Source organism: Perna viridis, chromosome 11 (assembly GCF_037379345.1).
Source record: "Perna viridis isolate PV_CMFRI_1.1 ecotype Kerala chromosome 11, ASM3737934v1, whole genome shotgun sequence".
NCBI lineage: Eukaryota > Metazoa > Mollusca > Bivalvia > Mytilida > Mytilidae > Perna > Perna viridis.
The window spans coordinates 28,486,313-28,510,934 of NC_142455.1; the positions used below are offsets into that span (position 1 = coordinate 28,486,313).

Consider the following 24,622-nt stretch of genomic DNA (forward strand, 5'->3'; position numbering starts at 1 on the left):
GTACTCTTTTTTCTTCGGTTCGCTACATTGTGCATGTATATGGTCTCTGTTTTATATGTTTACGCTTAAGCCATGTTGTGGGATTTTAACATAATTGAATCATCACATTGCTGATGCTTTGGTATTTTTTTGCCGATATTTAACGAGAAATAAATGAAGGAAACAACTATTAATATTCACGTTAAATCAAACATGCTTAAGCAACGAAAAGTTGATACAAGCAAAACATAAATACCAACCTCACAATATCCTACATGGGCATTTTTAACTTTGTGCACCACTATATTTCCCTCAAACTAATACGTTTCCAAATGGAGCGTAAATGGCTGTATTATCAACATGGGTCCTGCATACAGAAAAAGCATCAATATCGGTTTGAGCATGCAAAATCGGGAGCTTAAAAACAGTATAATGGCAGCTCCATTTTCGTATGCTTTGTAAAGGCGATTGAGGACCACACCAGTCTAGGAAACATAAACTGGCTTCGATGATTCAATACAAATCGAATCTGAGCTTTTAGTTTTTTCTAAGATAGGGATGGTCAAAACATGTCACCCGAATGTTTACGAAAATTACGTAATCAATACCGGACAATTCGATCCGAAAACATTTCCTTACCAAAGCTGGAATTTGGCCCATACATATTTCAGACCATGACAATAGGAGAATGCATAAGGACATTAAAATCCGTAGATCATTACACATTTTCCAATTACAAAAAAAAAGATTTAGGTGTTTGGATTCATATGTTTCTTCGGGAGCGTTTAAGATTTCACCTTCCTCATATTAAACCTAATGTATATATATTGATATTTTACTTGATAAAATGTAAAAACTCTATGTCGAATATGAACTATGCAATACAAACGATCAGACGAAAGTAGAAAGTTTCTAAAATCCTTAAAAGAGACTAAACTTCTTCTTATATAACAATCTTGTCATGAATGCCACTTTACTTTAAATTGCCCATCTTTAAAAATAAGGGTATAACAAAATTACCTAACATCAATCCGATCCAGAGTCAAAGTTAAGTCCAAAATAAATCTGGCAAAATAGATATGACATCACCGGAGCAGCTGGTATCGCAATAGTCCTGACTTGGTGGGTTAAATCTAGAGGGCGCTAAACATCTCTTCCATTGCAGTTGGAATATACCAGTGTTGATTAAATAGCATAAGGATGTTATTACATCATAATCGGTAAATTAGCGGTCACATCAACAAAAAGAACAATTTACAGAAAACAAAAAATACTAATTATTTTAAAAGAAACTGAGTATTTTTCAACCAAGGACTGGTATCTAAAAAAGAATTTGGTTAGAGGCCTTTTGAGTCGCATTTCCCCATATCCCGATACATGATTTTGTTACGTAGATATTTATGGCGTTCAAGGAAATCATAGTAGATAGTCATTGTTCTAGTGTAGCGAATCAATTGTGAAATATAGACATTATATGCAGAAGATGAAGGTATATTGCAACACAGGTAAGAACCACTTATGATTAAAATTAAACTGGTCTTTTTTATCATAAATGATGAGATGACAACTGTTGTCAAATCAGTGACGTAGGTCCACAAAACGCATAACAAGCTGTTCCTGTAGTCTCCTTACTCGAGCTCTGGTTGATATATTGACGGTAACCATTTACCAAAAGAAGAGTTGTTGATGGACAATACATCATAAATATATCTGTATGTAAAGTTAAAGGATTAAGCATCTTATATACTTTTATACTTCACAAGATTCGAAAGAAATTCAGTCTCGTATGAATATACAAACAAAGCAGCTAGGAGAGGAGCACAGTAAGTGCCAAATGGAGAGCCAACTTATTGTTGAAAAATAGCTCCTTCAAATGTGACAAATATGTTATGAGGAAATCAAGCATATCGCAAACCAGCTTTTCTGTATAGCAAACTTTGCCGTTCTGTGATATTTTAGAAAAATATGTGGATTTGTAACAAAGAACAACATAATTTTTCGAAACAGAAAAAGATTTTGGAATGAGTCCTTTCAAACGAGATTTCAATTTATCACGTGGAAACGTAGTGTAAAGATTTGAAAAGTCTGGAGTTTTTGGAAAGCTGCATGATTTTAGGTTTTAAAGTAAATCTTTAGAATGCTTAAGTAGCATATATGATTAATGCCACTACGCGAGTAGGTGGTATTGCAACTAGCTTGCTGTCCATTATCCACTGCGAACAGTATCTTTCAACGGGTCATAGTTTACCTTTCCTCGTTTGTCTACCCCGGACTTGACTTTTTATGAGCAATTCGGCGGGTGTTTCTAGAAAAATAGAGGACGCTTACCCTACCAGTGCACCTGGTCCATGCTCCCAGTTTTTGGGGAGTCCGAGTTGCTCATTTACTTTTGTTACTTTGTCTGTATGATTTTAGGTACTTTATGTTCTTTGTTGTGTATGTCTGTTTTCCACATCTGGTCTTTGTCCCTGGATTACATTCTTTTGATTACCGCTATAACCTTGGTTCCCTTGATTACTCTTTGTAAGGTGAATTGACACCTCCTTCCTGGAGCAAGATGAAGATTCATCTATATACAACTGTTTGTATGGATGCTTATGAAGTTTGGGAATCCAATATAAATACATTTTGTTCCGATTTTTAGGAAAGACATGAAGAACTTATGGTTGTTCAGGATGACATATTTGTCAAAAATAGTACGTTTTATGTGGCATTGCCTGGGAAGTTACTATCAATGCCCAAATACTTAATAAGGCAATTGAGGTACTGCGCTTTACAAACAAATACGATGTTCTTTTAAGCTTTGTCTGCAGGGACGATAACATATTTCTCATGTAGTGAGGAAAAGCATTCTAGTGCCTCACTATCGTTGAATACGGATTTGGGTCTTTCTATTGACACATTTCTTGAGAATGTCAATACAATTCCGTACCAACGATCGCATTGTACGTAACCAGTCTGACAAAGACAGATTGCTGGTTCTTGGTCCTTTTCTCTCTTTATCAAATCCATGATCTGGCATAATCTTCAGCAGCATCCATTATGGTTTTGAACTTAAGTTTCCAGATGAGACGCTGTGGTTCTCTGAATTTTGGACCACGAGAAACTACCTTACGTAGGAGTTCATTCTCAATGATATTTAGATCACCAGTGATGACATGACCATAAGCACTTTAATTATAGAGAGAGGAAGCACAGCCACATATCAGAGGCGACTTGAAGTATTCCTCAATGTTTAGATTCTGCAACGTCTTTTTATGGTTAAAAGTTTTGCTACTGATTGTCTTAATGTACCTGTAAGAAATATGGCCATGGCTACATTTTTTTCTGGGACGGGTGTTAAACAACGTCATTACATTGATTTCACTGTTACCTACCGTAACAACAGTAAGGCATTGCAGTACCTAACTCTTTAATCCAAAACAGCCCCGATCCCTATCGCTGCGGTATGGTCTACTAATCGACAACATATTTGTCCAGTTTGGTGGACGTGTTTTTCATCACACGGTCGGCATTCCAATGGGAACAAATTGTGCTCTTCTACTTGCTGACCTATTCCTTCACTCTTATGAGGCTGACTTTATAGCTGATTTGATCCGAAAGAAAGAATATCGCATGGCTAGATCTTTTAATCTCAGTTTCCTCTATAAAAATGATGTATTATCTTTAAACAATTCTAATTTTGGGGATTTGATACATCGCATCTACCCCCAAAGAACTTGAGATGAAGGATACTACAGACACTGTATGGTCAGCCTAATATCTTGACCTACACTTAGAAATCGATGGTAAAGGAAAACTATTGACCAAACTTTACGACAAACGTGATGACTTTTCATTCCAAATTGTCAAATTTCCTTTCATCTGTGGCAACATCCCTTCACTACCTGTGTATGTAGTGTTCATATCACAACTCATACGTTATGCCAGAGCTTGCCGAAACGACGCAGACGTTTTGTATCGCACTAGAACTCTAACAAATAGGCTTCTGGAACAGGGTTATGTTGCTACAAGATTGAAGTTTTCTGGTCGTCATCATGAACTCGTGGATCGTGATGGTGTATCCATCTGCGCCATGAAAACTGATTTATTCAACGGGTCATAGTTTTCCTTTCCTCGTTTGTCTACCCCGGACTTGACTTTTATGGGCAACTCGGCGGGTTTCTAGAAAAGCAGATGACGCTTACCCTACCAGTGCACCTGGTCCATGCTCCCAGTTTTTAGTGGAGTCCGAGTTGCTCATTAGCTTTTGTTACTTAGTATGTATGATTTTTAGTTACTTTATGTTCTTTGTTGTATATGTCTGTTTTCCATGTTTGGTCTTTGTCCCTGGATTGCATTCTTTGATTACCGCTATAACCTTGGTTCCCTTGATTACTCTTTGATAATTTTGGAAAAAAAACCTTACTTTACGTTATATGGAGTGTCAAACATAAATGAAAAAAAAAAATCATTTCATTTGTGAGAGTGATCTGCCTCTGTTTTATATATTGCATTAAATACTCTCCTCCTTCCAAAATATAACACGTTGCTCCTTTGCTTAAACTTAATTTTAGTTCTCACCATCCAACTTTCCCCGGTGCCAAATACCCGTATCATCATTCCTTTTCTCTTTACTATTAATAATCGAAATACACAAGTTATGGGTGATTAAACATGTTAAAATTTCAAGAAAATGATCATAAGTAATTCTAGTTTAATAATTCGAGACCATCCACCGAAGTGTTGACGTACGAAGGAATGCAATGCTTCAACTTTTATTGTTCACTACTACAGTGAACTTACAACTTGACCACGTGTAAAATGTTAAAAAAGTCTTTCATGCCTCCCGGTTATGTTTGAGTTCTTATCTCACTTATTTTTCAAAAATGTATTTGGTTTTTATATTATTCGTTCAATTTCATACAAGCATGAGAAAATATAGAAATTTGATCTCAAAATAGAATTTTGTATCAAAGTAATTTCCGATTAATCATTTTTTTATTGAGGAACAAAAATGAAATACATAGTTTAAACATATGTGAACAAATCAAAAACATGCAATTATGACGTATTCAAGAGAAGTCAAGGAAACAAGAATTTGAACTGTAATAAAAATATAGGATAACTTCTCGACAGGAGAAATAGCCATATACAACAACATACACAAAAATTAAGATAACATGAATAATACGAACAAAGAAAATAAATGTAAATGGTCAATAAATCATGACCCAGGCAAACTCTCATTGATTTAATTGATAGGTATATCATCAGTTTTATGTGTACAGGTATAAAATGTCCTTAGACGCATCTTCCACACGAAGTTTAAATATTGTGCCTTAGATTTACATAAATTGCATTTAGTTTTTTTTAATTTCAATTAGATATTGTTCATATGTATTGATCTGTTTCGACTACCGAATTTTTAGCGATTTTGACTGGTGACAAATTTATGGTGTGAATTTGTGCTAGAAGCATGGACCAAACTCTAATTGATTTAATTAATAGATCTCTTTATGCCATCAGTTTTATATGTACAGGTATACAAAGTCCCACAAAATCAAGAATTGTGGCTTGAATTTACATAAATTTTATTGCATTTAGATCTTTTTTATTTTAACATATTGTTCATATCTTATGTACCGTTTCGACTACTGATTTTACCGATTTTTACTGCTGATAATTTTATGCTGTCCATCTGTTCTGATACTGGAAACAACGAACCGTAATGGAAGCGGGATGTTTTGTGCGCTTTAAAAGCTGATTTCACCTACCTTTCATTTTGAAATTCCTGCACCAAGTCAGGACCAATGTGGTGGTTCCAACTTTTCCCTGTTTTCACCCTGATTTTGTCATTTGTTATATGGACTTTCTTTTTGTCTAATTCTTCAGAATACTGCCTAGATTTTATAAGTTTGATATTTTTTTTGTAAATACCCTACATGGCAAAACTCCACCCTCTTTAGTAATATGCATACAGCTGTGGCCTCGTTTGAATCAAGTTTGTACGATAATATTGTAGTATTTAATGGTAATCACGACTATGCCTGGTAATATATATTTACAAAAAAGAAGGCAGATGCATCCAAATACAAGTGAACGTGAACACAGGAAACGAAGACGATCTTCATATACAATCTAGAAAACAAATACATAGTATAGGAATTCACAGGAATATGTTCCATTCTAAAATATCTGTGAAATTATCACTCATTTTATCTGCTTTGTAGACCAATCCATATTAGCAGAGGTGTAATATTTAGTTAAATCATTGTCTAACCTTCAATTATTTTGTTATTGTATATTATTACATTTCAACAAATATGGCCTCAATTTCCCCTCTGACTACAAACTAATCTGTATATCTTGAGGAATTTGCTGGCATATCATCCCCTAGATATGAGAAAGTTACCTCAATTTTATGAAAAAATATATCAAAAACTAGCCTGACTGTTGGTGTCGGGATAATGTTTTTAGATGTTTCATATTATTAAAGGTAAACGCTATTCACACTGACATGCTGGTCAATAGAATGACTTTGGCCACCTATACACAATAAATGATTTAAACTATATATATATAAGCGGACCATATCAAGCCCGATTCATTCTTAACGTAAAATTTATTCAAATAACAATTGAATACTTAAATCAAAATGTAATGTATATGAAATAACATAAAAAGCTACAAGGGACGTGAATTTGTTGATTTTAACATACATACACACCACATCAACCAACCATGCATCCAATCCCCTCCCCCCCCCACACACACACGTTACTTTTTCAGAATAAAAAAGTATAAATTATAAAAAAAAGATTAACCAAAACGTGTTTGGTGTATGCGTCATTAAAATAAAGAAGACAAAAAGGATACATTACATAACAGGGAGTTTAAATGGTTTTCTTGTTAAGAGCTGTCATTGAAAAAATAAACCAATTGTCAAACTGTTTATTAATGTATTGATTATTTAAGTTATAGGGGTAGACCTAGGGTCAGGGACAAAACTCTTGAAAACAGTGATATGTTTGTATCATATTCAATTCTATCAAAACCTGTCAAGCTTTTGTTTGAAACAGAATGAAATCAGTCCAAGTTACTTTGATGCTTACATGAGATTAATGTAAAATGCTGAATACAAACGTTCCAATGATTAGTAAGAGTTGTGTCCCTTACCTTTGGTCTACCTCCATAAGTTGTTGATAAAAACATGAAATTTATGGCAAATGATTCATAGAGTTTCACATATCCAATAGGTTTTCTAGACTTTCCACGAACGAGGATTTGCCTAGCAGAATTGAATTACAGAAAATGCGGAGAGAAACCAGACGTTACATCTGCAAGGTAAGAAAGAAATAACTTTTTATTTAAAAAAAATATTTTTCAGTGTTTGTAACAACCAAGACCAACATTCATTTATGCCTGCTACAGAGTATATCATAAGTAAACAAAACCTTATTAAAAAAGAAAAAAACATCGCTTTGCTACTGCTACATATTCGTCTTGATACGAAGTCGTCTTGAATAACTGCATGTTTTATACAGATGGTTTTGCACACAAGGATGCCATGCATGTAACAGATATCTGTTTTAACGTTAAATGTATTCGATGGCATTTAGAATTCGAACTATCAGTGTAACATATGGTTTGTCTATTTAAGAACAAAGACCAGGGATTCAAATTACTTAGAAACACTTGACTGTACCAGCCAAAGGTATGCTAATTTTAAGAAAGGAATGTTTCAATGGCGCCAAACATATTAGAGAGAGTAATCAAGGGAACCAAGGTTATAGCGGTAATCAAAAGAATATAATCCAGGGACAAAGACCAGACATGGAAAACAAACATACACAACAAAGAACATAAAGTAACTAAAATCATACCTACAAAGTAACAAAAGTAAATGAGCAACTCGGACTCCACAAAAAAACTGGGAGCATGGACAAGGTGCATCGGCAGGGTAAGCGTCCTCTGTTTTTTTAGAAACACCCGCAGAGTTGCTCATAAAAGGTCAAGTCCGGGGTAGATAAATGAGGAAAGGAAAACTATAACCCGTTGAATAAATCAGTCTTCATGATGCTGATGGATACATCATAACGATCCACGAGTTTATGATGACGAACAATTATTGCATCTGGTTTATCAGAAATAGGATGACGACTGTTAACCTCAAACAAATGCATCTAATGTTATTGATTTTTTTCCTGAAAATATATGTAACACATAAGAGAATGCCTCATCATGTCTGTCTCACTCGATGCATGAGTTATTCGGATACTCAGGTATGATGAAATATCAACCATTAGGTGTCGATCATTTATTAATCAAACAGCAAATATATCTAGAATAAGTCTATACTTTTATGATTTATTGTTAAAGCTTAAGTCTTATATTTGAAAATAATTCAGTAATCAAATCTTCCGATATTTTCTTAATCCAATGAAAATATTCCTAAGATTACTGAACGAATCTTGGTTACCTTGATTACTTATGTAGATAGAAACACATTTTCAGATTCCCCTTTTTTCATTTGATTCTACACCTTTTCGTGAAGTCTATAATTTTCATGAATAGAAGTCACACTTACAATAAATCTAGGTTCTTTTTAATTTTTTTTTTCTAAATTGACACTTTGAGTGCATTGTTTGTCGTTTTAGACTAGAGACAAAGGAAAATACTCATTTAGACGTACCTTTTGATTGCCAAAACAGCTCGAGGTAAAAGTTTCATGCAAATGTTTAATTTGGAAAATTAATATAATAGAAAAAGATCGGATATGGTGAAACGTAACAAACACCAGCGTATAGCCTAAATACAAAATAGTAAATACTTTAAGAGATCATGAAAAGGTCTTCAATAAGTGTAAACACATTTTACAACTGCTTTTACGTGTGAGTTTCGATATCACAGCCTAACGGTTTGACAAGAATATTTTATTTCTGTTTGTTCCTATGTAGTACGCTAAAATCGTATTACAGAGGCGATATATTATCGGATTTGTCGATTTCATAATTTGTGAACGATTAAAATCGACGAATATGGTCACCACAGGAGATAAACATATCTTTCCATTTTTTTGTAAAGTCCACAACAGGAGCGTAAAAATTTAATCGACGACGTTATAAAGAAACAGGAGTCAAGACGTCAAACTCAAATAAAAAAAACAATCGTGAGTACATACTTACAAATATCAGAATGCATTGTCCTTCAAGTATTATGACAGCTGGGAAAGATAACCCTCTTTACAAAATGTAGTTTTTGAGTTTGTCCATTTTGAACATTTTTACATCCCCTATTTTTCACAATACGTGGCAGGGTATCACTTGAAATTCTCAATGTTCTAATTTATTTTTATACCACTTGAGTAATTGAATTGTACAATTTCCGAAAGAACTTTACTGGCATGTTACCCGGTCAAAAGTTGTTTACTGGGGCAATTGTTCACTACTGATGTTTCGCAGCTTTATTTTTTCGATTCTCATTTGCTAATCTTATCAGATGTTCTCGTTGTTTTTTTTAACAATATTAAAATCCGGTAAACAATCATGGTCGCGCAATAGTTCGATTCTATATTATGTATACAATATTATGATTTAGAACAATAACACATTTGTTGATCATTTATTCGGAGAAAAAAAAATTCCTCGAGTTAGCGACTAATAGTTTTACGTAACAAAAGAACCTAGGAATAAAAAACTACTGTTCCCCTCATCACTATATAATAAATGTATGTTACTTGGTTTAGCGCGCTGTAAAAGTGTTACCCCATATTTCCTTTAAAATGCCTGTACCAAGTTAGGACCAACTACTCAAGCGATGTTATATCTATTTTGTCAGACTTGTCTTGATTATGGATAGGATTAATTGGTTTCTTTAATTTTGTTGTTACCCTTATTTAAAAACAAAACCTTGAAAATGAACACTATAGTTAAAATATCAATACAGATTAAGGTTCGAAAAAAGTAAACTAAGCTTATAGGTTCATCTTAAACGAAAAAATCGAGTTTTCTTGACTATTAAAACATAGACATTTACCTTGCCTTGCTTTGGGCTATTGCAAGCTTAGTAAAGTTGGATAAAATTAATGTTGAAATGTTTCAAACTTAGTATTTTTTCTTCTATATAACAGCGACAGAGAATATTAAAGCGTGTTTGTTCATTGCTGTTATGAAAATATCATAAAATTAGATACGATTCTCGATTTTCGATTCTTTTACTTAAACAAATTTCCAGTTATAGGAAGCATACTAGTCAACCAGAGAGACAATTCAAAAATTTATTTTTCATATCAAAAACAATGTTTAACAATGCCGAATAGATAAAACATCTAGTTTTTTTTTAACGTTTTACCGAAACAGTATCAAAATGTCGTCTAGACATTTAGACCTAAAAGTAAGATTACAATTTCGTCCAGCTGACCTGACACTTCAGAAAAAAAGAACTGATATAGTGAAACCGGGAAAAAAATGCACCATCGTATAACCTCTATTATATAGTAAATTCTTACAGAGATCACCAAAAATTATTCAATCTGTGTAAACACACCCTTAAGTAAGCTCTGAGAGCCCTCGTCAACAAAATATAATAAAATCCACGTTAACAGAATGTTTACATTCATTCAAAATAAACTAAAAAAATAAAATAACGGCACGGTTACACATTAATGACCAACATTGACATTATAGCAAAATCATTCATTTCTAACCAAGTAACATGCTGCAAGTGCAGCAGACAAACATTCGAGATCGACAAAATTCGATTAAGGCAACGAAAATTCACCAAAATACATACTTCATTCATAAATTATTTGTAGAAAATTTTGAATTTCATATTGAACTTGACATATTAACATCTATTAAGTCGGACCTGAGTAAGGATAATCGTGTACCTCGAATATAGGAGTTATGTAAGAGCATTTTATTTAATTTAAAATAGACTAAAACTCCAAAAAAAAATTGTCGTTGAAAATGTCAAGTATGACAATAAGTTATTACTCGGGTCATATTTTCCACATGGGATATGCGGTTGTGCAAGCGCAAGAGATGTAGATTAGAAAACGTTTTGTGTCTTCAGCGTGCTTCGTCAAACCTCAAACAATGCCAACGGTTTGTTTATACTCATTAAGTGGGAACGTGCCAGACAACTACGTCAAACAACTAAAATCCTTTTTTAATTCACCTCAAACTCAATTGCCGGACGAAAATAAAACATTCCAAATTTTATTCATTGATTATTTTATTTTCTTATCGTTTCTTTTGTTGTCTTATTAAGTTATTTGCGACAATATTACGAAAACTCCATTTAGTATTTGGTACATTTCCAAACTTTTGCAGTGTGATTGATATGCTGATACTTTTGTTATTATTAAAAAAAATTATTGTTTCAGGAATAGTAACATACTATTTTTGTTGAAGGATGAAACTAGTGAAATTACTTTTATTCATATAGATTACAGTGATTTACCAAATGTTTCCAGTGTAAAAATTTTCGATAATTCACAATGTGAAGTAAATTTGGTAATTGCACTCTCGAACTTTCTGCCTCCAAAACGTTCACAAAATTGAAACTTTTTGTTGAAAAAGGCAATGAATAATGTAGGAAATATTTATAATTAATAGGATAATCAATTAGTTATCGTGAATAACCAACATCTGATCATATGAAATGTGCCAAGAACCCATAAATTAATTACCACATTATAATTTTTGAATGTGATTCTCACTTTTTAGCCAAATTCTCAATTTTAGCATTGGTAAAGGTAGAAATTAGAAGTTGAATATTTTTTTTCAGCTTAAAGTGCCATAAAAACGTACACTCGATTTTCGATGCTCCCAGTTTTTAGTGGAGTCCGAGTTGCTCATTTGCTTTTGTTACCTTGTATGTATGATTTTAGTTAGTCTATGTTCTTTGTTGTGTGTGTCTGCTTTCCATGTCTGGTCTTTGTCCCTGGATTCCATTCTTTTGATTACCGCTTTACCCTATAAGCAGTTACGGTAAATTCACCCTAGTTTTGCATCACAGAGACATCTATTTCTTTCAAAGAAAGTGCACCTAACATTTCCGTAAGAAGTCTTCTTTGTTTATATTAACATATATTAACATTATATTAGTTTTTCCTTTTTGAGCATCCATTGTGAAAACTGATTATATTTCCATTATCAACATCATTTTATTACTTGAAAGGGAAGACCTCAGGGCCAATAAGGCCGGCAATGGAATAGAAATATTTTTCCCCAATCGCCTTCTTCCGAAAGAGAACTATTTCAAATCAGAAGTGTGGACAGAAGAACAACGTGGATCATTTCTGAGGGATTACAAATTTTCCCAAGAACAAAAGTTCGAAACAAATATTTATCGTCTGATATGTTGTGGTTCTGCAAAAAAAAAGATGATCAATTCACATGTTTGAATTTTCTAAATGCTAGGAATTCTAGTAGCAAGATATTCGTTCACATTCCGGGTTCAAGTATGAAAGAACTGTTTCTTCACTTTCATGCACATGTCAAATATAAAAACAATTGGACAACAGTTGAAGCAAAATACAATAAGAACGGACAGCAAGTAAGATTACGTTATATGTTTTCACTCAGTAAATACATTATGAATCTACCTCTGTGCATACAGACAGAGTTGATAATCCTGTTGATCTGAAGGAATAGCATTTAAATCTACATGTATCTTAGGATAATTAAGAGTGATATATAGAAAGTCAATTTATAGTTCGGCGTATTGATGTGTAGCATATAGTGGTTGTTCTGTTTCGTAAACGCACAGATCGGCACTGGAGAAGGTATATGTTTTTTTCGGTTTTGCAAGTCACGTTGCAAAAAAAAAAAATTGCGTATTACTTTCCATTGCAGTAGCTTTTAAACGTTTTGGTGTGCAGTATCTGGGTACAGGTGTCTTACATCTTTTATTACCACATGGTTGACACTGGCCCGTTTTATTTTGTTTGGGCTGAGATGAAATCTCTGTTCTTACCAGGACATCTCTTAGATTCCTAAGTCTACGAAATGCCAGAACAGGCGCCCCAGGAATTACTTTGGAAAGCTTAGGATGTGTTTTAATGGTTTTCAAATTCGAATGAAGTAGCTGCGAAAAATCCTTGGGCTCCTAAACCGAATAAATATGCCACGCTAGAAAACATTATTGACAAAATACAATCAGATGTCAAGCACTTATCCAACATCATGAGTACAATCGTTGAAAAAAAAAAACCGTGACGATATCGTAAAAAACCAGCAGACAAGGGCAGTGCCCTAGTAGTCATGGATAAACCTAACTACATTTCAGAGGCAGTGTCTTTCGGATGAAAAATTTTATAAAAAAACTGTCCAGTGCCCCTGCTATACTAAATCTTTTAGTAAAAAAATCACTTCAACAAAATGTGCAAGGAAGCATTACTGAAAAACAGTTAGCATACCTAAAACCTGAGGATCCAAGACCTGGACATTTTTATCTTCTGCCTAAAGTCCACAAAAAAGATATTCCTGGGCGGTCAATAGTTTCTGCTAATAGTCACTCGACAGGAAAAAATTCTGAATTTGTTGATTTCCATCTCCGACCCCTTGTTCAAAAGCTCCTGGATCACCGATTATTTGAGAAAAATGAATCAATGAATCCTTTACCTCCTGAAACACTTCTGGTGTCCCTTGATGTCACTTCACTCTATACTAATACCCCACACGATGACGGTAAAGAAGCTTGTAGAAAAGCTTGGAACTCACGAGATATTTTGGACTCCCCTACTGACTGCCTAGTAAATTTACTCACTTTAGTTTTAAAGTGTAACAACTTTACTTTCATCGACGAACACTACCTCCAGATCAACGATACAGCTTTGGGGACGAAAATGGCTCCTTCATATGCAAACATCTACATGGGTTGATTAGAAAATAAAATAATTTCAACATCTTTATCGAAACCCCTCTCTTGGTTTCGATTCATCGATGATGTCGACATGAAATGGAATGAGTCTTAACAAAATTTAGGAAGTTTTATCGCACATGCCAACACCGCTCATCCATCAATCAATTCACCCATGAAATTTCTGACAATAAAATTACATTTTTGTATACTACTACGTCAGTACGAGACGGTACATTTGTTATCGCATGGCTACAAATCAACAGACACAGATCATGGATTTGAACGTGCTTACAACATCATCCGAAATGATCTCCTCGAGTACAAACCCAAGACAAAGAATAAAAGGGTTCCTTTTGTGATGACTTACCAACCAACCTTGGGAAACTCTAGCAGCTACTTCTTTCGAATTGGGAAGCCATTCAAAAACATCCTAAGCTCCCAAGGTCTTTCCTGCGGCACCTGTTCTGGCATTCGGTAGATCTAGGAGGAGTCTAAGAGATGTCCTAGTAAGAGCAGAGATTTCATCTCAGCCCAAACAAAATAAAACGGTCAGTGTCAACTATGTGGAGATAAAAGATGTTAGATCTGTACCCAGATACTGCACACCCAAATGTTTAAAAGCTACTGCACTGGAAAGGAATACGCCATTTTTTTGCAACGTGACTTGCAAAACCGAAAACGCCATATACCTTCTCAAGTGCCATCTTTGATCTGCCGGACACACCCAGGAGGATCTCCACAACATTGTTGTCACGATCATAGATCATAAAAACAACTGGTCAAAAAGTAAAGGAGTGTCTTGGGAAAGCTTTTGGATGAAAAAAAAAAAAAACAAAAAACAAAAAACAAAACAAAAAACAAAAACAATTTCTCCAGATGGAATCAACGAGAAAAAATAATTCTTTGTAAGGACCTGGTCTAAAGCTGGTACAGCACTATATGCTATACATCAATACGCCATACCACTATAATTTGGCCTTTCTCAATTTTTTTTTCACATTTAATTCTCGTTCTCATTCAGATTCCTTATCATTTGCTTATGTGTGCCTTTAATAAAGGTACAATCACTCACAGCGTGATTCAGCGTCAGAATCAATGTTTTGATCTTCGTTAGTTTTATGCTGAAGAAGGATATAAAGATATACATGTCCATACTTCTCCAAAACATGTCCTGAAAAATTTGCAAAGTATTATTATTTTTTCATGAGATTAACTTTTGCCAGATATTTTTTCTATTTTCATGTTTTCAATTGGATTGCAATTAAATTTTAAGATAAGTCATGCTATTTTTATAAACAGGAGGATATTGTAACATTCAACACCAACCAGATAGAATCGTTTTTTATAATGTCAAAACCGAAAGACGACAAGAGAACAATTACAATTGATGGCCTTGAATACGTTTCTGACGCGGACAACAGAATAAGAGTAGAGTTTCCGCCACAGGCAGTAATAGAAGATACAGAAGTTACGTTTAGAGTATGTCACATATTTAGTCATAGTTTGTAGATCGAGTTACTTTTAATTATAAAATCTAAATTATTGTATTTGGGGAAAGTTTATATTTTCATTCTTGACATATGCATAACATAAGTTCCGTCGTTTGTGACTATGCATCGAATAACTGTTATAAAATGTACCATAAAATTTAAATCAAAATTTTTGTTTTTTTCCGAGTGTTGCAAGTCTCCTGATCGTAAGGTAAGATTTGTTCAAGGAAGTAAAAATAGCGGAAATTTAAATTTCTCGATATTTGTTCAGAAGATTCACAATCATATATCATAATTAGAGAGTAACATTTACATTACATTTTTTCATTGGCATATGCACATTTTTGCTTCGCACATTTAACACAATCTACACTGATTATATTGAATACGCAAGGTAAAAATTAATTGCACCAATGCAAAATTAATCAATAAATTTGGAACAATTATTTAAAACGAATTCTTTTTATTACATTTTTTCTTTTGTAACAACAACCGAATAAAGACGCGCGGAGTAATTCAAATACAATAGTCTCGACAAGGCTAATGTTTCCTCATTAAATTTTGTTCATTGAAAAATGTTCGAATAACCAAAATATTTATTTTTCTGATTTATTCATCAAGCGCCTTATAAAAAAATTAAATAAAATTTGAAATGTTATAATTACAAAACAATTGCAGAAAGCGGAAAGATGCCATCTAGCAAGATGGTAAAAACTACGGAGAAGTTAAATAGCTAAGGTAGGAGTTCCGCTGGTAACAGCGATAAAGGAAGTGCATTACTGAGTGAACAGGAAGGCCGATCCTCACATACGATAAGCCATGTGTAAATATTAATCCCTGTAACAGTGGAAGAAAAATTCCCACTGGTACCAGCCATTCTGGTAACATATATACTTTAATTTAAACCCACGTTCCTGTGGTACCACTAAAAAGTATAACATATGGTCCAACGCAAAACAATAAGATCCTGACAACCCATCTTGCCGGATTCCCCCAAATAGGCACATTCAAACGTGTCTATCCCCCATAAAACTCGGGAGAAGAATTTCACATGATTTTCACCTGAGTTAAATAAAATAAATTAAGTGACAGAATTCACGTGAAATTCGGGTGAATGGAGCCTTCACATGAAATTCACACGAAATGTTCACATGAAATTTGTGTTTAGTGAATTTCACATGAAAAATCATGTTAATTTCATGTGAATTTTTCATAAATTTCACGAGAAAGATATTTGCCTGTGTAGAAAACCTAACAGCTAATGATCAGTAATGCTAGAGTGCGCCAGTGTACGAAGTTTCGATGATGCCATCGTTCGTGAATTGATATAATATGTAAATGCCCGTAATTTTACAATTTTATACTGTTTTTATTACGATTTGTTTTAGGTATGTTATTTTAAAGGTTCGTGCAGAAATGTTTGACAAAATAAAAGCATTGTTACCGACCGAAATTGAGGTAGCTGTTGGTGACAAGATGTGTTGTAAAATCATGTTCTTTACCAGACATCGAAAACCTAACAGCTTGTCAGTAATGCTTGAATGCGCCAATATACAAAATTTCGATGATGCCATCGTTCATAGAAGAAAACTTGGATATGAGTTAGTCCAACAGTGTCCAAGTCCAGATTTCTTTTTTCCTGTTAATCAGCGAATCCGTGTTAGTGTTGGTGGAAGATTTCCTCTCAACAAACACATTGGAAAACCTTACTATTTCCTTACTTTCTTTCCACTAGCAGCAGACAACTTCATAATCTTTCCCGTTGAAAGATACACTGGAATTGAAAACCCCGCTTATGGCATTATATCTTTCGCAGAAGACAATGGCGTAAAGAAAAAAGAGTTTCATGTAGTACATTATGATCCCTGGAGCAGTAAAGGAAAGACCACTTCAAAGAGTGCCCCTGTAGGACGAAAAGAAAAAATTCTAACAGAAGAGAAAAAAGAAGTCTCTGCTCAACCAACTTTCGACGAGAGTAAGAATTTTGATTTAATAATACTAGCAATCAAACAAAACAGATTAAGATCGTTGAACGCTGTTTCATACTATCTTCTTTAAATGCAATACAATGAAGACAAACGAATACACCATATGCCATGAAAGTCTAGAATGTATGTCATCAAAAATCATTACACAAATAAGATGCCAGATGATTTTAGAAAAATATGACACGAAACGGTCTCATTGGTTGTACTCTAGCTACCCTGTTAATCTATATAAATCAAATGCGTCTGTTTTTCTATTAAAATGGAGATAACCACTTTACAGTAGCGATTGCTTCTGTCATTTTTTTTCTAGTTTTCGTTTGTCCTCTTTTCTGGATGTTTAAATTCAACCTTTGCAATATCAATAACTAGTTATCACATAGTCAGTTTAAACGGTTTAATGCTTCTGTTTATTATGTCGATAATTTATATGTAAAGTAATTCTGCATTTTCGCGATTAGACTTCTGTCAATAAAATTTCGATATTAGTTTTTCTTCTGACGTTATCTTGATTAGACTTCATGGATGATATAGATGTCAATCGCCAGATCACAAAATTTCAAATTTATTTGATTATTGAAAAGTTTGCATAACATCATAAGGTTATCGTGAAATGACAAAATCTTGGACGGTTTCAGATTTATTTCGTACACTGAACATGTTCCGCACACTTGTTAAATCCTTGCTCTCAGCGGCACTCGATATAATATCATATTGTGGTTATTCACCGTTCCTCATTGAATTTCATTGATTATTTCAATTTTTTTCAGCATTCCTATCGGACAAGGGACTACTCGCAGTGGTTGATTACCTTAATCCTGATTCAATCTACAGGGTAGTAATTAACTTGAAAATGACCACTGCGAAGTATGAGCAGATACTAAACGAATATGCACCATATACAACAACGAGAAAATATCATAAATTGTTAAGCAGTGCTCTTGAAATAGGACAAGACGAAAAAACGACGTCAAAAATTCAACGCTTAACCACAGCACTTAACGAGTCGGACGAAAGAAGTCTAGCGGATAAAATTGAAGAGCTGTATATTCAGAAACTGGATCTTTCAAAAACAAATTTTAGTCGTTAATATAGTTAAACAAGACGTCATAGGAAATTCTACTCACTTTTTACTTAAAGTTAAAATGAATCTCAGGTTAAATAAACAATAGTATATTTACAAACTGAAACAAAAATAGAAGCAAAAATTGGTTATGAGTTCGTTCAAACGTGTCCACAATATATATATTTCACTTGTTTTATCATCAGCTTCCTAATCACTGTTTATATAATTCATTTCTTGAATGTTTAGTTTTACGCCTTTGATTTGTAAAAAAGATACCTCATGTTCCGTCTGTTATTGTGTTACTACCATTAACACAATATCTATCCCTTAAAGATGGACATCATGAGTAAAATTTTTAACATTTTTCCAAAATCCTTTATATAATAAAATGTTTTATTTGACAACATCTTTGCATTGTGTTTAGGAAAAGAACTATGACGTTTATCAACTTGCATGAAATATCTACATTTGAAACGTATAATGATTAGCTGCAGCGAAAACGGAACATTGTAAAATAATACACACGTGCAAGTCAATGTGGTGTAAAATGATGCGTTCCATATACCCATCGGCCGGAAGTGATATAACGCGGACATATTGCAAAATGACAACAAGATTCTACAATCCTTTCAACCCGAAAAAGATATTAAAAGTAAATGTGCCAAAAATGACATTCTTATAAGGATTATGCATAGCAGTTAGTTTTGTTTCAATCTCAATTTGAAGACCTAGAATGTCAAATGCCATGTTCTTTAAATTGTGAAATAAGTAATTACCAAAGCATTTTCCATTTTATATATTATATGAATATTTTTATCTCAGGAAACTACGGCTTATGTGCCTTCATATCTATATATTACAGTAAAATTAATAAAGCCTTATTCTTAAACAAATATACTTTCAATCATCAACGCGTATAACAAGGGAGTTTTGGCTTAATTTACTTGGTTTGACAATATACAATTATGTTATAGAACATATTGTATTCCAAGGAGTGGTATTTCTAATGAAATCTGAAAAAAATGATTTGGGAGTACTTAGAACGAACAATTTATATTATCCTTAGACATGTCTGCATCTTTAAGCTCTACTAACATCTACATCCTGCCGTAAGCTTTTAAAAATAATCATTTAAAAATCAGTTATAATTCACTCACAAACGAATGTGTTAGTCTTCGAATGACTTTTACATTTAATCTGATAAGGGATCTCTAGTCAAATGATTGTTAGTTGAGATATAAGTTGTCAGGTTATGTAATATTTGCCTTTTTTGATATTTGGGCATAAATATTAGGATGAGTAACCAAAAAAGTGTATGTGTGGATAAGAATACTTAAATACTTGTGTTAAAGAATTATCATTAACTACAAGCGATAAACTGAAGTGGGATTACAGTATTCTTTATTTTTGATCTTATTTCTTCAAATTTCGAATGAAATGATTGCAGCTGAAGTTTATAAATGTAGATAAAAAAATGAAGTGGTGCACATTGGTAAGATGTAATAAAAATTATGTGTATGTTTCATTTTATTCCATTCAGCAGTTTAGGAAAAGTAACGAATAAGATATGCCCCCCCCCTTGTCCAGAAATTATTTCCATACTCAGAAATGATAAAGTTTGTGTTTTGCTTTGTGAAACTTCCTACCCATTTAACTTATCCATGATTACAATCTGAATCAACCTACATTCTAGGATACAACGATCCCTTGCTTAACAATCCGAACGGGTAATCGACACACAACCGTTCGATGATTTTATTTAGTAACTATCAGCATTGAAATTTTACGAAGATGCTGATAAAAATTGTATAAACTCTCATCTATGTACCTTGCATCGTACAATCAAATAAAAATGACTGATTGGTAGTTGTTAAACGTTCAATAACGCATTTCTCATGAATTAATTGGTGGGGATATTTGATCGATCATACCTACCCTGCTTTGTATAGGCGACTGAGATATCTTTCATGTGCTGGATTACAGGAGAACCATCACACTGGAGGTATGTCAGCTCACTCTGACACAATATTCAGACTCTGAGTCAACCAGTTGTCTATTTCCTAATTACCACGTGACCAATCTAGTTACATTAAAAAAATCAATTTAGAATTTTTTTGTTCGTAAGACTTGGTCGTATACCAATCAAACAATGATCCCTGGAAAACACACAAAAGGAAGCCATCGGTACCAGATTTCTGAGTTGACGGTGACTCCATTCTGTATTGCAAAATTCCATTTCATCTGTAGGAAAATAAGCCAAATTTTTTTTTCAATGACTCATCTTAAACTACTGAGAGACTAACTTTTTTATATACGTATGTACGTATCTTACACTATTAACATATACAAAATAATTTTTGAACAACGGAATACACCAGAGTTGTCTTTCTTTTATCACAGTGATGAAAAATAAAGGAAATATCGCAGGTTTTGACAATAAACGATGCAGTACTTGTATAGGGAAAAAAAATTCATATTCTATGTTATATTGGAAATGGGGAAAGGGGTACAGATTTTGATTGTTTAAGTGTTGAAAAATTAATTTGATAATTTAAATATTTGATATTTAGAATAATGCAATTGAGATTAAATTGGGGTAGGATAGTATTAAATGGGACCAATGGGGAATTCTCAATGGGGAGTCGGGATAGGGAAAATGGGAAATGAGGGATGGTATATGGTGTCAGTGGAAAGTTAATACCATTTAGGAGCTTGATATCGCTATTACATCTACATCATCTTTTACAGATATTATTTTCGTACCGGGTTATGTAATGTTAAATTTGAATTCATCACTTTGAAAGTCAATTTTTGTACACGATACACTTAAATCATATTGACAGGAGGGATATGTTTAAAAAAGATTTCTTCGTTTTTTAATTGTTATAAACATAACTTAAAAATGTTCTTTGTGGATAAAAGTACATTTCCTCTTTATACCATGGTACCTCTATCATTTCATCATTTTCATACAAATTGTTTATAGAAAACAGGTTAAAATTAATACATAAGAATGCTTATCTCTGTTGTCCAGAAGAATGGCCTTGCTCAAGGTCAGACAGAATTAGATAATCTTATTTGAAACAGAACTCCTGACTTATAAACGGTGAACACTTAAGCATGGTTCTGCCTAAAAAAACAGGCAAAAGGTGATTCATCATATTTTATGAAATCAATGAAACTGTATAAATACAATTGTTGGGTCCTAAAACAACTGTCCCTGTTTACGTGTCCTTAGATCTAGTACTTATCGTGACATTTTTTTCTTTGGCTAAAGTGAAAGCATTCTGGTTGGTAATTTTCCTGTACTTTTTGTAGTAGAATATAACCAAAATCTAAGACTTAATATTTCCAATGGACAACTTTAATTTGCAATTTTAATTTTGAATACCGTTTCTATGAGGCGGTCTAGTGAAGAATTTCCGATTTAAAAATATTGGGGATCTCCTTCTTTCTTGAAATATTTTTTGACTGATTATAGTGGTTGGAAATTGTCCTGCTGTTTTTCTATTGTAGAAAATAACCAAATTATAAGTTTTAATATGTCCAGTGAACTACTTTTATTTGCACTTATATTTCCCAATACTGTTTCTATGGGGCTTACAGAAGGATTTGCTATAAAATACATTTTGGTTTAAAAAATTCATGAATCACCAGTTAGAAGCTCTGCCTAGTTTTTAGGCAGAGCTGTACTAAATAATACACTAAGCATAAGCACTCTAGAGCTTTTTGTCGACATAACTAATGATAGCAACACAAAGGATAATGTATTTTGTTAAGATAAAACATGTTCAGACATTTATATTTATATCTACATTTATATGTTTAGCGTATGTGTCTGTTTCAAGTGAATAAAAAATATTTTGTCTACTAAACAAATTCTTCTAAACAATCGCGTTTACTAGTGTCAATACTTTTGCATTTCATTTTCAAACTACATGACAATGGGATTTTAACGTTCCATTTCGTTTCACAAACCTTACTACTTTTAAGGTTTGACAAAAATTTCTTGTCACATGGGAAAATCTATATTATAGAGGTGTAAATTATCTCGAAATATATAGCATAACTCGAAGTTGGTGTTTAAAGGAATAAAAGTTAAGTCTTTTCATATATACAAATCTGAAATACCAACATCGAAGCGTACATAGAGGGACAATTCGGTTACATCGAAATCCAATTTCATGGCCTGATCGTGAAAATAGAAACAAATACGTTCTATACAGAGATTGTAGCGAACATGATGATATACAATTACATATAAAACCTGAAGATAATGGAAACGAGATAATAAACAAAACAAAACAAACTAAAGCACTAGCGTGTCTCCTGGAAGACAAAACAAATAAAACGGGAGTGACTTCAGGTGTCCCGGATGACAAAACATATTAAACTTCGCCAGGACCACCAATCAGCATGTGAGTAGGCAGGCTAAAACAAGTTTACCCTCGACACAGTTACAGCAGAGTCACGAAGCGGTCACATAAAAATAACGTAGTTACACAAATGTAAAAAATGTAAATAATATGGAAAAGGTGGAAATAGGCAAATAATTTGATGACGATCGATAATATATATTATAATATTAACTAAGGTTGATCAGAACAAATGACACGTTAAACATTCCGTCATGCATGAAATTACAAGCATTTACAAGAACAAATGTCAATGTAAAAAAGTAGTTATATTTATATATATGTGCAACAATATTATTAAACACTAAATTAAGATGATTCTTGTCATTATGGCGTTTACAGAGTGAGCTCAACAGCAACGTGCGTGTACATATTAATAAGCAAAACCAAATACCGTTCGGTAGTCATCAAAAATTTTTCACAGGGAAGTTCCGCAGCAAGTAAGTGAAAATATTTACACTAAACTTGGTCCAGTAATACGATTAACGAGAATTAAAATATTGTGAATTCTTTTGTCAGATGAATGTTGATCTGCTGAATCACATTCGAGTACATATATATCTATCTCGAGCTGATATACGACAATCTCCTTTTTACAAAAATTAACCAAGTTTATGTTGCCATTATTCATAATTATTGCAAGAAAGTGGCATTTATTTTAAATCACCGTCTACAGGACTTGGTCAATAAAGTCGCAACCATTTACAATTCGTGTTTGTCATCATCTTTTTCTTCATTTAAGTCAGTAAAATAGATCAAAAGTGTTTACTTTCTAATTGTTTTTGATTTCATTACTAATCGACATAAGGATGAGAGGTTTATCGTTCATTTACTTGACTACTTTTGATGTTAAAGCGAAATTTGTCCTCTCATCGACCAAAACCGTTACTTATATGTCATATGGTCTTTGGTTATCCACTTATATATTCGCTTTACTCATACTATGACGACGTCATAATGAACCTTGAAGCATCTGCGATCAAACCAAAAGACATCAGAATAATAAACAAAGCAAGAAATTGGATACTCGAATACACCTAGATAGGAAGTTCCAATCTACTGGTATTTTACCAACAAATTTAAGGTCTCACAAAATATTCTTTTCACATGGGTTAAAACATATACTATAGAACTGTCAATTATCTGGGAATGTATGCGGTGAAAGTTAGGACACAAATGAATGCAAAATGACTAAATGCAGACTTAAAAGTACAGAACTGTTGAAGTTGAAATAAATTGAGACGGCTGTATAGATCTAAGAATGTACCATGAAGGTAATTAATAAGAAGGGACATCAGTGCCGTGCTAAATTTCAAGACTAGCCTTAGGATCCTGAGAATGTACAAATATATGGACGGAAACATATAACTTTTATTTTCACCTAAATTTAGTTTATTGCACATAAGCAGTTATAACAGATACATCGTGTACAGCTTTCCACTATGCACCTCTGTGTGTTAATAATTAGACTTCTAGGGTAAGTCCAATAAAGATAATTATTTTCATTGATCATGCAAATGGTAGCAACATTACAGATATCAAAATTTTATTTACAATATTTACCATAAAGATATTTATCACAAAGATCTACCAGATGTTCTTCACTGAAAACCGAATGTGGAATCGCAAATTAACGAAGAGTCAGCGGTACTTCTAAGGTATGGGAAAGAATTAAACGAGGACACAAAATTACACGTGTTTCCGCTATTATCAGAAGAAGAAATTTGTCATGTTTGTCATTATTATACAAAAAATTCACAGTCTAATCATTATGGTAAGGTTCGAATCTTATTAACGAAACTTTCAAATATAAAAGATTATTCCACCAATGTGTTT

The 24,622-nt window shown here is 33.3% G+C and overlaps 1 protein-coding gene and 2 long non-coding RNA genes across 3 annotated transcripts; 2 read left to right on the forward strand and 1 right to left on the reverse strand.

Annotated features, from left to right (window-relative positions):
* The first annotated feature begins 7,248 nt into the window (after positions 1-7,248).
* On the forward strand, positions 7,249-8,678 carry LOC148603611 (uncharacterized). The gene is made up of 3 exons (XR_015916662.1): positions 7,249-7,305; positions 7,622-7,675; positions 8,619-8,678. It is a non-coding gene; the product is annotated as an uncharacterized LOC148603611 (long non-coding RNA).
* Positions 8,679-11,635: 2,957 nt separating this feature from the next.
* Positions 11,636-20,607, reverse strand: LOC148603612 (uncharacterized). Its single transcript, XR_015916541.1, has 3 exons — positions 20,307-20,607; positions 14,903-15,001; positions 11,636-12,335 (listed from the first exon to the last, which is right to left on the reverse strand). It is a non-coding gene; the product is annotated as an uncharacterized LOC148603612 (long non-coding RNA).
* LOC148603613 (uncharacterized) lies at positions 16,010-18,395 on the forward strand. The gene is made up of 3 exons (XM_088553251.1): positions 16,010-16,044; positions 16,709-17,295; positions 18,076-18,395. Exons 1-3 carry the CDS (start codon positions 16,010-16,012, stop codon positions 18,393-18,395), a joined length of 942 nt encoding a protein of 313 aa, XP_088409377.1.
* Positions 20,608-24,622: the final 4,015 nt, after the last annotated feature.

Bases quoted from the DNA above. Each gene is read 5' to 3' on its own strand.
- LOC148603613 (XM_088553251.1), top strand. From the start codon at position 16,010: ATGCCATCTAGCAAGATGGTAAAAACTACGGAGAA. The intron at 16,045-16,708 runs GTTAAATAGCTA...GATTTGTTTTAG, and splicing joins ATGGTAAAAACTACGGAGAA to GTATGTTATTTTAAAGGTTC. The intron at 17,296-18,075 runs GTAAGAATTTTG...AATTTTTTTCAG, and splicing joins TCAACCAACTTTCGACGAGA to CATTCCTATCGGACAAGGGA.